This window comes from Streptopelia decaocto (genome assembly GCF_964273445.1).
Source record: "Streptopelia decaocto genome assembly, chromosome: Z".
NCBI classification, from domain to species: domain Eukaryota; kingdom Metazoa; phylum Chordata; class Aves; order Columbiformes; family Columbidae; genus Streptopelia; species Streptopelia decaocto.
The window spans coordinates 17389523-17404096 of NC_138657.1; the positions used below are offsets into that span (position 1 = coordinate 17389523).

At 39.0% G+C, this 14574-nt stretch overlaps 1 protein-coding gene across 4 annotated transcripts in view; it reads left to right on the forward strand.

Moving 5' to 3' along the window:
- Positions 1-14574, forward strand: part of MLLT3 (MLLT3 super elongation complex subunit) — a 123296-nt gene that overhangs the window by 84687 nt on the left and 24035 nt on the right. For all 4 annotated transcript variants that reach the window (XM_082075004.1, XM_082075005.1, XM_082075007.1 and 1 more), the window contains one exon: positions 837-1448. In XM_082075004.1, coding sequence (XP_081931130.1) covers positions 837-1448 — 612 coding nt within the window. The remainder of the gene's footprint in view (positions 1-836; positions 1449-14574) is intronic.

The following is a 14574-nucleotide window of genomic DNA, read 5'->3' on the forward strand; positions in this document are numbered from 1 at the left end:
AGTTCATTATTGCTGGTTGTGGCTGCAGATCACCACTTTTCTTGCCACTTGGACATTTCACATACATCTGAGTGAGGAATGATACCGCTCTGCTCTTTCTGCTTTTGCCTATCTTATTGGACCTTTGAGTCATCACCATTTCAGAAACCCTTCTCACTTACAATAGTTGAATTTTAAAAAGTGCAATGAAATACTCAGAGACGGGAGCAATAAATAAATAAGTTTTTGCAAAGGTATTTTTCTATACAAACACATTGAGTGTTGAGATGTTGTGTGTCAAATCAAGTCTTCCATAGCCAGGCTGGAGCCAGAGTTGGTTTTGTGTATGAGGAAAAGGATCTGTTAAAAGTTGGAGGGAGGATCACAGTAGAGAAGTCAAACTTTGCCTGAAATGGCATCAGGAGCACGTTTTGCTTTGATACTCAAGTTCTTCTGCTGAAAGTATATGGTTCATATTCTGATCTATCCTTATGATGATTTTTTTTTTCTCTTTGATAGCTGATGGTCATGGTTAACATTTCCTAAACTGTCTTTGTGTTCATCTTACGACGTTTCTTAAGAGACATATCTAATTCTTAAGATAAAAACTGACTTGTCTTGCAGATATTGACTGTGGTAACTGCTCATGTTCCACCCCATCATAACAGATAAGTTGACCAAAATGATAGAGTATGTGTCTATTTGTATATAGGTATTTGCAGTTTCTGGTTTTCAACCTGCAGTTCCAAGTTTTTAATGTGAATAATTTGTCCATATTGCCTCTGTCTTTTAGGGCTTAGATGGTTCTTTCTCCTTTTTTTTTTTGGTAAGTGAAATTTTTCATCTCCTTTTTGTAGGACCCGACTAGGATTCTGAACACAAATAGCAACAGCAGCAGCAGTAGTAACAGTTTTTCAAAGACCCACAAGTCAACAAAGGAGCACAAGGAAAAAACTTCTAAAGATTCAAAAGAACATAAAAGTGCCTTCAAAGAACCTTCCAGGGAACACAACAAATCTTCCAAAGAATCCTCTAAGAAACCCAAAGAAAACAAACCACTGAAAGATGAAAAAATAGTTCCTAAGATGGCCTTCAAAGAACCCAAACCCATGTCCAAGGAGCCAAAATCTGAAAACACCCCCATCCTTACCATAACAGGTGGGCAGCAGCAAGAAAAGAAGACCCCCACAAAAAGGCCCTCTGTTCTGGATTCTGATGAACCTTCTGCAAAAAAAAATAAAAAAAGTGTCTCTGATTCGTTATTTAAAAGTTTTTCTAGTGCGCCACCACTGATTCTTACTTGTTCAGCTGAGAAAAAACAGACAAAGGATAGATCTCAGCTAAAGGTGGGGAGAGTCAAAGTTGAAAATGATGCACTGGAAAGGAAGACGCCTACTCTGCCACCGTTTGATGATATTGTAGATCCCAATGATTCTGACATAGAGGAAAACATGTCCTCCAAATCTGAAGTAAGTGGCGTTTGGTTTTGCTTAATATGTGTTAAGTATTCCCAGTCTTTGGGATTGTGCATCATATTTGTATTTTCCACTTCGTTTCTCCTGTCTACTGGCAGATTGTTTAAACTGAAGGATGTTGACTGATGGCTGTTCCAACTTATGTTCTAGTTGAATTGTGTTGCTTATTCAAGTCTTCTCAATTTAGAAACATCATGATGAATAAGCATATAGATGGCTATAAATAATATAGCTCTTTTGATCTTGTTCTTTTGAATTTCATACTTCTTGTGAGAGAAAAGGAAAATTATTTAAATGCTTGTATTTCACACCTTAAGTTCAGGTGTTAGAGAATTCAGTAAGTTCAGGAAAGGGTTGCAGAAAATTAGGGTATTTGTTATTTTTCTACTAAAAAGGGCAGTTCTGCAGAAGATGCCAGTTTTGTGGAAAAGGGAAGAGTTCCTAGAATCCATGCTTTGATGAGGAGAATCTATCCAAAGTAACAGGCTTACACAAGGAGGAGGACTGGTTTCATAGACATTTGCTTTCCTGAAAATATTTATCTACCATGCCTGCTGGAAAATATTTGTCTACTCTGCCTGCTCATCTGTTCAAGCATCATTTGCTCTTTATAATTAAGACTTTAATTTTTCTTCTAGCAGACTTCAGTTTTCAAAAGAATCTTTTACAGAGGGATGAGTAGATAAGGAAAGGAGTGGGAGGAGAAGGCTTGTTTGTTGTCTTTATTTGTGCTTATGGTTAGAGGTGGTGTGTGTGGTAAAGAGGAAGTGTTCCCAGCTGTGCTTTTTCAGTTCTCTCATTTTTTGTTTTCTGCTTTGTGCCTCTGTTACTGCTATCAGATTCATAGCCCTGCTTGCCCTCTCTGGAACAGACAATAAATACCCTGCTGTGGGGAGGTGTCAACATTAGGCTTTTACTTCATAGAAACTTGCCACGAGGGAGAAAGTAATTTATTTCTGAAATAACCTTTTAGTGACTGGTCCCTCAGGGCATGCAAAGGCTATAAAATTTAGAACGTATGGAACAGGACAGGCTCTGCTTTACAGCATGGCACTGGTGATATTGTGATTGGGGTGGCATTTTCATTCTGGCTTAGAATTTACCAGTTTGTGTTTAGAGCTGAAAATCTTCACACTTTACAGCCTTAATGTGAATTAATTTTTAATGTCTTCAAAATATTCTAAATCTATTTTAATTTATGTCAGAACCCTTAAGACTTGCTACCTACACTCAGTATAGCTGGCTAATTGGCATAGGTTTTGCTGTCAGATTTCCTGTCATGTATAGGCACATTTACTGGCAGCAGCAGTTCTCCTGTTTTTATTTAAAGACAGAAGAATTGAGAGAATCAGCTGCCATGTAACTGGAATTTCTCAAATGCAGGCACTACAGAGGTGTGTGCTGCATAACAGCTTGCAGATAACTGGTATGTGAAGGGTATGGATGGTGCTTGAAATGATTTCTTTTTAATTGTTGAAACATTTCCCTCTTTGTTGTCTTGCAGCCTCTCGCCTATTACCAATAGTATAATAAGTACACCCTTAGGTTTTACACAGGATGAGACAAACCCACTTGCACTGAAGTTCATCATCCATCTGCAGTTTACCTGCAGGACCTAAGGACTTCCTTAATTCTGTACCAAGGCAAAAAAGCAGATTCAATATTTTCTAGTTCTGAGAGCCACTGTTACTGAAAGGGTACACCACCAGAGTCGACTCAAAGAGAAACAGATCCTGCTGGTGACGTTGACATCCTGGATTGTGGAAGGGCCAGTGTGGTCCACATCTGTATGGGCAAAAAAGATGTCTTCCACTTTGGGACTGTGCTTATTAATAAATCAGGCTGAGTATGGCTCCAGTCAGTGACTGGACACTATTTAGAAAACCTGCAATAATTCCCTAATGTGCCTGTGGATTCACACCATTGTTATTGCCGTGGGAGACAGAGCTGGGCAGCCTGGTTAATGAGTGTCTACAGAATCTCATGGAGTCATTCCTTCTACGCTTCATTAGTTTTAACCAGGGACCCTAATGAGGGGCAACTGAGCAGTGTAATAGTTGTAATTCTGTATGTTGGAAAAAATAGTCTGAACTTTTTATATGTGTTTGTGGGTTTCTAAATATAGCAGATTTTGCATCTAGAGCTACAAAAGTCATATCCTATAAATACAGTCATACATAAAGAGCAATGGAAGTAAAAATATGGTAATGTTTTTGCTATAAAGTAAAAGTTATTTCAGGTCTCTAAATGTTTCATGATACTAACCAACACAGTTGCCTGAAGCTGGGAAGACACTTCTTCAGTGGCATGTTCTGGCTAAATACTATGCTATAAAATACAGTCAAATGTTATTTCTTACTGTAGTACAGTTACAGTGGTGGGTATTGTAGTGTTGATGAACAAAGAATGTGTCATTATTTAGGAGTATATTTAGTAGTATATTTAGTAGTAAAGTATCCAAGATTTATTCCTAAAGTGGCTTTAAAAAAGCAAAATGACAAAACCTAACCCAGAAAATTGGGGTTAAATATAATAAATCAGATTACAAATCAATACCTAATAGAAAATTGGTAAGATACCACAAAAATATTAACTTTAGGTCAAGTGCTTTTTTTTTCTAGTTTAAGTTACTTAGTGATAAACTTTTTGCCCTTGTTTAATAGCCTTTCTGTGCATGACTTAATAAGACCAGGTATGGTCATTTCTTTGTGGTCTGTTTGACATATTCTGTAGTGTGGTGCGCTGCTGTATTTATTTTAGCTCTATTTTTCTGTTGACTTGGAGCTGCTGGCAAGTGAAATGTGTGTCTCCATTTCTCTCCACGCTTCTTTGAGTATCACTTTTCAAATACGTTCATGATTTAAAGTGTGTTGAACTCCAGTGTTAGTGGTAGACTTGGTGTTCGAAACAGTGTGGGTCTTTTTAGAAGTGTATGAGCTAGTCGAGAGTGACGTGTAGTATATTCAGTTAGAAATGGCACATAAAGGCTGAGGAATTCTTTTACTGGCTTTGATAGGAAGTATGTGAAGTGGGATAATGAGTGAAATCATGTCAGATTTTTGGTTTTACTGAGGTGTAGGATTATTAGCGCAGTTCACTTTAAAACTCCAAAGATTTTCCTTTTAAATTCAATGACAGGATGTTTTAGTTAAAGAAAATTCAGTTTGCTTATTATGTGGGACAGTGCAGCAACATGATTAAAAAAGAAAAATACTTAACGTTGATTTTGCTGTCTGATAATGAAATATGATGTTCTCATAATGCTTGTGTGAGCTGCAAACTGGTGTGTGAGATGGAGAAATACTGAATTTCAGATCTGAGTGAGGTGTTTTCCATGGGTAGAGCTTCCCCTTCTGAGCTGTGGAGCCATTACAGAAGGGATGCTCTGCTACTTCTTGTTTGATTATTATGAGTTTTGCTGGGCTGAGTTGGGAGGAAAAAATGGTGGCTCTGTCAGATGAATTTCTGTTCTTCTGTTCTTGGTGTGATTCTTTTTTTTTTTTTTTTTTTTTGCATATGATGTGTACCGTTTGGTTTTTTTTCCCTTCCTGTGCATGTATGTCCCTGCAATTGTAGCATTGCCATTAGTAATAATAGCAGCCTTTTAGCTGGTCGAAGCCTATAGAAATACAAACTGAGCAAAAATGCATGCTAGCAAATTGTTACAGCTCAGGGGGCGAAGTGTTTCAGTTATTAAAAGCAGAGTACTTTAAAGGGTCTTTTGCCTTTGGAAAAAATGCAAAGTTCTTAGGAAGTCTTTTATAGAACAATGAAAATATAGTAGTCATCACATGGACTATGGGCTTGTAGTTAAATAACTCCTTGTGTATCTTAAAGCAATCTTGAAGTTACAACTTGAGTACCTTTTAAAAGTAATCCATAAAATGTCACTTTGAATCTGGCACATGATCTATTTGACTGCTGCAAAAGTGGAATAATATTTTGAAAACCCCTGTGGTCTTGTAAAACCTCCAGGCCCTTGTTAGCTAAGAATTCCTGCTTTCTTCCAGGGCTGGGAGCCAAAGTAAGATCTCTTTCAGATAACATTTAAAGTTAGAAATAACAGTAGTGAAATAGAGCTCTGTGTGGAGTGTTCATGTAGCTACCCAGGAGAAAAAAAAAAAGGCGCAAAGCTTAGTTTTAATTTTTCTTGTGAAACTGTGACTCTATATAATCTTTAATGATGCAGAAGAGGATTGATAGTGGTGGTATCCTTCATTGCACGCTGGACATTGTGGGCTTGCAACCTGTTTTATTCTTAGAATCTTTACTTTTTGCTTGGTATTTTAATGCATTGTTTCTGCATTTGTTTACTTTTAGTCTCGCTGCAAATCTTACTCTTAAAACCCTGCCACTCACCCCTGCGGGATTGTTTGCCCATGGTGCTCCTGTGTCCAGGAAAGTAATTCAGTAGTTGCAAACAGGTAGATGTTAGCAGCCCATGTAAATAATGTAGAGTCCAAGGTGCTTCCTTCCAGATATGTGCTCAGAGAGAAATAGTGACCTAAGATAATCAGACCTTGTTAGATAATGGTGGTAGGCAGAAGTGTGTTCTGTGGCCTGTAGCATCTACCGTAGTATGGCACCCTTCTGCTGTTATACTAAACTTCTTTTTATCATCTGTCTCTATGAAGGGAAAAGTGCTTTGGCTTTGCTCACAAAAGCTTAGGTGCATATTGAGCTGCTCTGTTATGTGATGAGCTGAACCGTTGATGGATGAGGAAGCAGCAAGGTTGACAGGTAGTAGTGATTTGTCTGTGACAGAAAGGTCAGATGTTAAGTGGAGATACTTTTTATTACTGCAGTGTCTTAGGAAATAACTGGTTTACAAAATTTTAAGGACTTAGAAATAAAATTGGAGAGAGACTGTGTAGATATGGTTAAATGTCTAGCTTGCAAATGTAATCTTGTGAGAGTCAGGACATTTTGCATTCTTGAGGCATTGTCATGAGTTTTGCTTTGTTTTGTTTTCAGTTGTAGGCAACATCATATTTTGACCACAGAAATAACATAATATGTTGTTAGGCTGTTGGTTCAGGTTTCAGTGTTTTATTTCATTCACAAGTGTTGTCTACATCTGTTTCAGTGGGGACTACCTATGTGGGTTAACTCAATCATTTGCATAAATGTGTTTCTGGGTTATGGCCTTATTTTCTGTATTTCAACCCTGAAAACGTCTGTTCACCTGCTAGCATGCAGAAAGTAAGGTTTTTAACATGGTATGTGCAAGACCAGTATCTTCATTATATTCTTTCTTATGTGGCAAAAAAAGACTTTTTGCCTGGTCCAGTACAGTCATGACAGTTTCATGAGGCCAAGATGGTTGCAGTCAAAATGCTAAAGATAGGATAATTTATTCTAGTTGTGGTCAAGTGAGATCTTGATATGGATTTCATTGCTTTCAAGTTGCTTTAGCTACTTTGTTGTGATTCAGAGAAATGGCTCCATATAATTAAAATAAAATCCCAGCACCTCTTAGTTATCAGCTGAAATAGTTTGTCTACAATAGTTAGATCTATCCAAGGCTTTTATGCCCTTATACTTTCTATGTAGGACCATCAAGTTTACAGTTGTCTCCATTGGCAAAAATTGCACATTTTATTCATGTACTTTTGCAAACTTACTGTCAAGCTCACCATGAAACTCACTAGGTCGTTTTTGTAGTGCTTCCCATTCAGAAACTTGTAATCTAGTGATGACTGATGTGATTTCTTCAGGATGCACTATAAAGGCACAATTTAATTTTTACATTTTAAATACTGAGTAATCTCTGAAGCTTAAATTTTATGAAGGCAGGATAAAGGCTGCCTGAACTCACTACTGCCATGCATGTATCCTGTGTAGGACCCGTGTAGAATTAATGGTGATTCATTGCCGGCAATGAGGGATGGCTGCACAGCTCTCCATGCTCTGGAGCCTGGGGATTGTGCTGGGTGTTGGCACTTGGCGCACAGCGGGCGAGTGCTGGGGGTCCTTTTGGAATGGGCAAGGGGTGCACCTGATGAACATCGTGTGCTGGCCCCAAACTTGAGGGTGATAGTGCCCATGTGTCACTGTTCTTCCAGTGTGGAAATGTGCCTGTAACCCCAGTGCAGGGAACAAGTGAAAGCAGATGCAATCCAGCGGTGCTCTTCCTCAGCCTCTTGCTGCCTCTTCCCTCACGACAGTGTTCTCTCCTTCACTGCAAAATCAAAGCATGCCAGGCAGCAGTTTAGGGAAAGCCTCATGCTTGCAACTAATTCTAACAATAATTTGGGTGTTTGCTGCAGGTGGTCCTACACCACCACACCAGCAACAGAAAAACTATCATTCACTTAAACTTTAAGAAGTGTTGGTGTGAATTTGATTTAACTCACTGTGTCTGTCGTTCAGTAGTGCTCTTTTACTTGGCTTAGTCAATATTTTAGTACAGCTGATATTTTTGTTAGAAAAAGTTGCAAGGTGAATTTTCCACACACTTTTTTTTTTTTTACAAAGAGCTTTGAGTAAAACATTCAGCTGTGTTGGTAGTAATTCCTATAAAACCTAACACTTTCTTTAAAAGCCTCCAAGCAGGCTTGCACCTTCCCTTGAAAACAGAAATCCTTGTCTGCTCCATGTAGCTTGTACTTCCTCTGGCCCTGAGCACGTTAGTGAGGTTTCTAATGCTCCTCTCCAACCAGCAGTATCTCACACCATTCGTTCCCACTTGGGGCTGAAAACAAGTCGGTGCGTATAGCTTTGGTGATCAGACTTCTTTGTTATAAGACTCTGTGGCTATGAAGGGACCAAGAAATTTGCTAATTAATGCTGACTTTATCCTACTGGAAACAACAGTCCTGGCACACGTGTAGCGAGGCAGGGCTGCCTCATTCTAGGACATGTAAGTAAGATTTTTCAAATTATCTTGAGGCATGTTACCTTTTCTTGCTGCAGATGTCTGAACCTCCATGAAGGAGTTGCTTACTGTGTACTAACAGTGCTGCAATCACCTGGCAAAAGTGAAGGAAGTTATGTTTTGTGTTGTAGGAATTAATGTTTCAGACAGCACAGTTAGAAGATAAGGATAAATTGAACTACTTGCACTTGTCAGAATCTGTTTAAATATTCACAAAAATTCTCTCATCACCTCAGGGTGATGTAAGAGGAGAATGTTTAAAGGTGACTGATAATATATAGCCCATCACCAGCAGAGCTGTGTTTACTGGTACCCAGGTGCCCCAAGGAAAGGTTACTCCTGTATCTGGGGATAACAGGTACCAGCAGCAGTGGTAACTGGGTCAGTGGCCTCAGCATTGACTACCCTGACCACAAAATCATTTCAGAATTTGTCCTCTTGAATATCATTGTTGGTGAGCAGTTGTAATTAAGGACAGAAGTAGATCAAATAACTTCGCTGCTTTGCGTAAGATCTTTTAGGTATTATCTAAATAGCAGGAGGAGATTACATATGAGTCCAACCTGTGTGTTTTTAATGATTCAGATTATGAACTGCGAGAGTACTATGGTTAAACTAACACCAAAAAAAGAGTAGATATAGGCTATGGTAATTTTAATTTCATCCATCGGATGAATAATCTTTTTTGATTGCCCATGCTGCTTTAATGCAGTTTAGTTAATACACTCTGACTTTATTCTATGGATGAAAAGGATGTGGTTTTGAGGCACTGCTTATTGTATTGCGTCTTCCACCAGGAGAGTAAAATAGCACGAGTAGGCAGGAATATCCAGCAAAGAGCCAATGGTCTGGCAAAATTTTGCAAGTTAAATGTTACAATTTTAGCTAAAGAAAACCATTTGTGGATGTGATGGTTCTACTTAATTTATTTGTGCCATATGCAGCCTTTTTGATCCTTTGAACACTGTAGAACTCAAGATTGATCAGGGCTGTAGTACCTGAGGTCTTAATTTAGCCAGTGTTTTAAATAATAATAATTAGCCAATATTTTAGTAACTTTAGTTACCTGTATCAGTTACATTACAAACATTTTACATGACATTATAACAGTTTGACTGTCAAACACGTATTAGATATTTTCACCTTTTAAAGAGATTGACTTGGGTTAGTAACTTATTACACCTCATGAAACAGTTGCAAAACTGTTTCTACTAATGTAAAGCTGAGGTCACAGTATCAAAAACCTATTTTAAGTCTCCAAAACAAGGATAAGGAGCTTTAAATGAGTATTATTTTTTGTAATTATAAGTAAATGTATAGACAAATTTACAGCACATGGATGTGTCAGATGTAAATGGTAAAATACCAGTAAGACAACAGCAATCATTCTATGTTGAGGGGGTTTTTTTTTGTTTGTTTGTTTTACCAGAGAATCAGCATTGTACAGTTCTGTGTGTATATAGCATGCATGATTTTTTGTGGAAACTACTAGACAAATACATGGTGATATTAGCATACAGCAAGTGCTTAGGAACCATACTGACAGATGCCTCAGAAATATCTATAATGAAAAAATGTGTGTAGATCATACTGTTGCTAACCATGACATCTAAAAATCATTGTTCAGTCTACAGTATAACAAGATTGGCTAAAAATTATGACACTTTGAAAAATAGATGAAGGTCTTTGTTTTATTTTAGGGATGTGAGAATTCCTCAGGGTACAACATAGCTTTTCATATTGTTTTCTCTACAGCTTTTCACTGAAACTAGAAAGTACAGAAATGAAAGCTGAGATTTTCACATAATCATTTAAATCCTTGCAGTTAAGTTTGAGAAAAAGATAAATATAATGAGGCTTGCTGTAAAGTTAACAAGACCAACAGAGATGGCATGGAAGAGCTCCTCTAGATCTCTCAATGGTCTATGGTGAAATGTTGGATTCTTTTTTAAAATTTTCTGGGATATGGTCTCAGTAGCCAGCAGTCTGCAAAGGCAAAGACACTGAATAGGGACCGTGTGTCAACGCTTCAGAAGAAAAGCTGTTGGGTTTTTTTATGTTTAGAACTGTGTTTACTTGATGTGTATGACCTTGACAAGATTTCTGCATGGTAAAGTTTTAGTGGAGGGTCATGCTGGGAATGCTTTATAGAGCTTAGGCTATGTAAGAAGAGAGAGAAGCTATGGTGAATTTGCACACCCTGTGAGTACCTGCTGAGACGGTGAGATCTGTAATGGTGTGGAAATGTAGCATAGTGCAGAATAACAGCCGTGAAAGAAGTTTTACATGTAGTGAAATGGTTTTCCAGCTGCTTTTTTTATTAGTAGGAGTGCATGATTTTTTTTATATCAGGACCTCAAATCTGGGAGAATGTAGGTGACCAACCTTCTTGCTGCACCAGAAGTGACAGGAAATTTTAATTTCCCTTTCCCAAGAACTGGGACTGCATCAACATCCACGCTTCTCAGTGCTGAAACGTAAAGTTGGGCACAGGGGAGAAAACAGGGCAAGAGAAGAGAAGAGAATCACAAATCATTGTCTTCTGATGCAGCAGGTGCCAGGGCTGGCCAGAATAACTACCACCTGTCTTCAACCATTGCTGTTAGTCCCACTGGAGCAAAAAAAATGTAGATTAGGTAAATGAAACTCTCACATTGGCTTTAATACCTGGGCTGAATTTTCCACCTTTTATCTTGTACTAAAATTGAGGGTTAGACTGTCTTTCTAAAACACATTTCTGTCCTTTGTTGTGTATGAGAGCTCTCTGTATAGAATGTGTGATGGTTCTCAAAGTATAAGTTTAAAAATTGTAAATTCAAACTTCCAGAAAATCAATATCTGAGTGTTCTTCTCAGCTGAATTTGTCCTTTCCACATTAACCAGAGTACATAGGGACAGTCACCATGCTCTCATCACAGGGCTTTCATGCCACTGAGCTTACAAGATAAGCAATATTCTTCAAACAAGTGAATTATTTAGGATATCTTCATCTTCTATAAGCAGGCCCCATTTTTGTGGTAATTTTTGGTTTTTTCACATAATTCAGACTTACGAGTAGAATACGGGGCTGTTAACTTCCTCATGCTGCGCGGCTCATACTTTCTTAGTTCCTCACAAATATTGACCACATTTTTGGGGAAATGTGGTCCATAGGTTTCAGTGCCAATTTTGAAAAGCCAAAGACTTTCTATAAACCTGTCTTTGCCAGCATTACCTACATATTCAGCACAGAGTTTTCATCCTTCTTGGTTGGGGTAATCTGATGAGAACTCGTATCAGTTTGCACTCTGCCTCTTTCAGTTTAAGACCATGATCATATGTGACCATGCACATTTTTAGTTTATTTTACCTTTAGTTTACTCATTATCTTGTAGGCATAAAATACGTTCTTATGTCCTGCATAAGAAATTATAATCTTCTCTCCCATACTTCTTTACCTGCTTTACTGACTGTCTTCTGCTCTTACCAATAAGGTTTCTTCAGAAAAAAATATTCCTGCAGGCAATGGCCTTCACTAGCAATTAATTTTTCAACTGTATTGTGCTGTGTACTTGCAAAATAATTTTTTTATCCACATTTGTTAGGTCAGTCTCCTGTTCATGAGTCTTCTCCAAATCTTACAATAGCTTGACTATTTCTGAGTTTTTATGTTAGCACAGTATCAAATTTATTTTTTTATTTATAAAGCTAAGACCAAATATGTACATAAATATAGAAGGAAAATAATTTTCTTTTGAAAGTAGATACATGTTTCAGTTGGAGGGTCACTAAAGAAAGGCAAATCCTGCTTAATCCACTGCAATTGTTCAGATGAAACACTTGCAATGTTTGGCTGAAGGTCTTTTCTGGATAGTTATTGTTAAATGAAAGCTGTGTTTCAGATTCACAGAATCATAGACTGGTTGATGTTCGAAGGGACCTCTGATGGTCATCTGGTCCAACTTCCCTGCTTAACCAGGGCCATTTAGACCTGGTTGCCTAGCACTCTGTCTAGACCTTTTAAAAATTATTTCTGAGGAGGGTTGCTCCACAACCTCCCTGGGAAACCTGTGCCAGTGCAAAAGTGTTTCCTGATGTTCAGAGGGAACCTCCTGTTTTTCAGTTTGTGCCCATTGCCTCTGGTCCTGTCACTGGGCACCACTGAAAAGAGCCTGGTTCCATCCTTTTTGCACCCTCCCTTCAGGTGTTTATGTACATTAATAAGATCCACGAGGACCCCCAGGTCCTTTTCTGCAAAGCTGCTTTCCAGCTGGGTTGCCCCCAGAATGTTGGTGCATGGGGCTGTTCTTCCATGGCTACAGGACTTCACATTTGTCCTTGTTGAACTTTGTGAGGTTGCTGTCTGCCTACTTCTCCTGGCTGTCAAGGTCCCTCTGGGTGGCAGGATGACCTTCTGGCATATCAGCCACTTCTCCAGTCTTGTGCAACCAGCAAACTCGCTGAGAGCACACTCTGTCCCATTGTCCAGACCATTAGGGAAGATGTTAAATAGGACTGGATACCGTGTTGACCCTTGGGGTACAGTGCTAGCTACTGGCCTCCAAATATACTTTACACCGCTGATCACCACCCTCTGAGCCCAGCCCTTCAGCCAGTTTTCAGTCCACATTGCTGTCTGCTCATCCAGCCCATCAACAGCTTGTTTATGAGGATCTTGGGCGAGACGGTGTCAAAGACTTTACTGAAGCCCAGGTAGACAATATCTGCTGCTTTTCCCACTTCTGTCAGTCATTTAATCACAAAAGTTTGTCAAGTTAGCCAATCGTGACTTTGTCTTGGTGAAACCATGCTGACTGCTCCTCATGATTTGCTCACCTTTAAGTACCTAGAAATGGTTTCCAGTATTAGCTGTCCATCACCTTCCCAGGGACTGAGGTGAGGCTGATGGGCCTGTAGTATCCTGGATCCTCCTTCTTGCTCTTCAAGAAGCAAGGAGGATTGACCATTGCTCCAATCTTTGGGTGCTTCTCCCAGTCAACATGATTGATCAAAGATTATTGAAAGTGGCCTTGCAATGACATGTGCCAGCTCCCTCAGCACTCATGGGAGCATCCCCTCAGGGTGCATGGACTTGCTCAGGTAGCAAGTACAGAGTCAACTGATTTATCAAATAACCTCACTTCCATCAGTGATATGGAACTTTTGTTTGAAATTACTCTAAATAATTTGAGCAGCTAAATGTATCACAGAATCACAGAATGGTTGGGGTTGGAAGGGACCCCTGGAGATCATCCAGTCCAACCCACCTGTTAAAGCAGGTTCACTTAGAGCAGATTGCACAGGAATGTGTCTGGGTGGGTTTTGAATGTCTCCAGAAAAGAGACTCTACAACCTCTCTGGGCAGCCTGTTCCAGTGTTCCGTCACCCTCAAATAATTTTCTCCTTATGTAACCTTCTGTGCTTCAGTCGGTGCCCATTGCCCCTCATCCTATTGTTGGGCACCACTTATCAGTACCTTAGGTCACATTCTCTGCCAAATTACTGTCTCAGCCTGCTCTCAAAAATCAATCTGTGATTTACTGTTCAAATTTTACATATTTTAAATCTTAAATTACTTCTCTAAATATTTTTAGTTCCTTAAACATCATAGTTATGAATAAATATTTCAGTTTCTGTAAGAAGATAATTCATTCTACTTCCCACTCCATAGCCCTGTTCTTCCACTCTGAGCTTGCAATCTGCAAGTTAGTTTCTGTGAATGGTTAAAAAGGAAGTTTTACCCTGCCATGGAGGCTGGTTGCTAATGAATCAATAGCAGCTTGCAAGGAGATGTGGTGATACAGAATTTGGGCAGGGTGCAGGCAGCTCCGTTCAGCCTTGTGGTATCACAGACACCCAAATGGTGTGTCCCCTTGGCAATGGCAATGTGTGGGTGCTTGGTGGATGAGGTGTGGTTGTTCTGTTCTTTGAGCTACAGATGGGTTGGATTACTCTGCTAAAAGCTGAGGTGGAGGCAGTAGAGGTTGTAAGTACAGGAATTCTGTTACAGAAGGCAGCTTGTCTTGGGGAATAGTGTTCCCCCTCCCTGACAAGCTTACTTCAGACAAAGAAGAAATAATACTCAGCTATAAGCAGTTTTGAGTGGGTAGACTTTTCAGTATGTATGGTGCGGGGAAACATAAATCTTTAGAGTATGTGTGTAAAAATAAGAAATATGTAGAGTGGCTGATATGAAATGGGATATTACTACATAATTTAAATTTTATTTCAGGAAACAATATGTAAGCTTCCTTTAAAAATGGT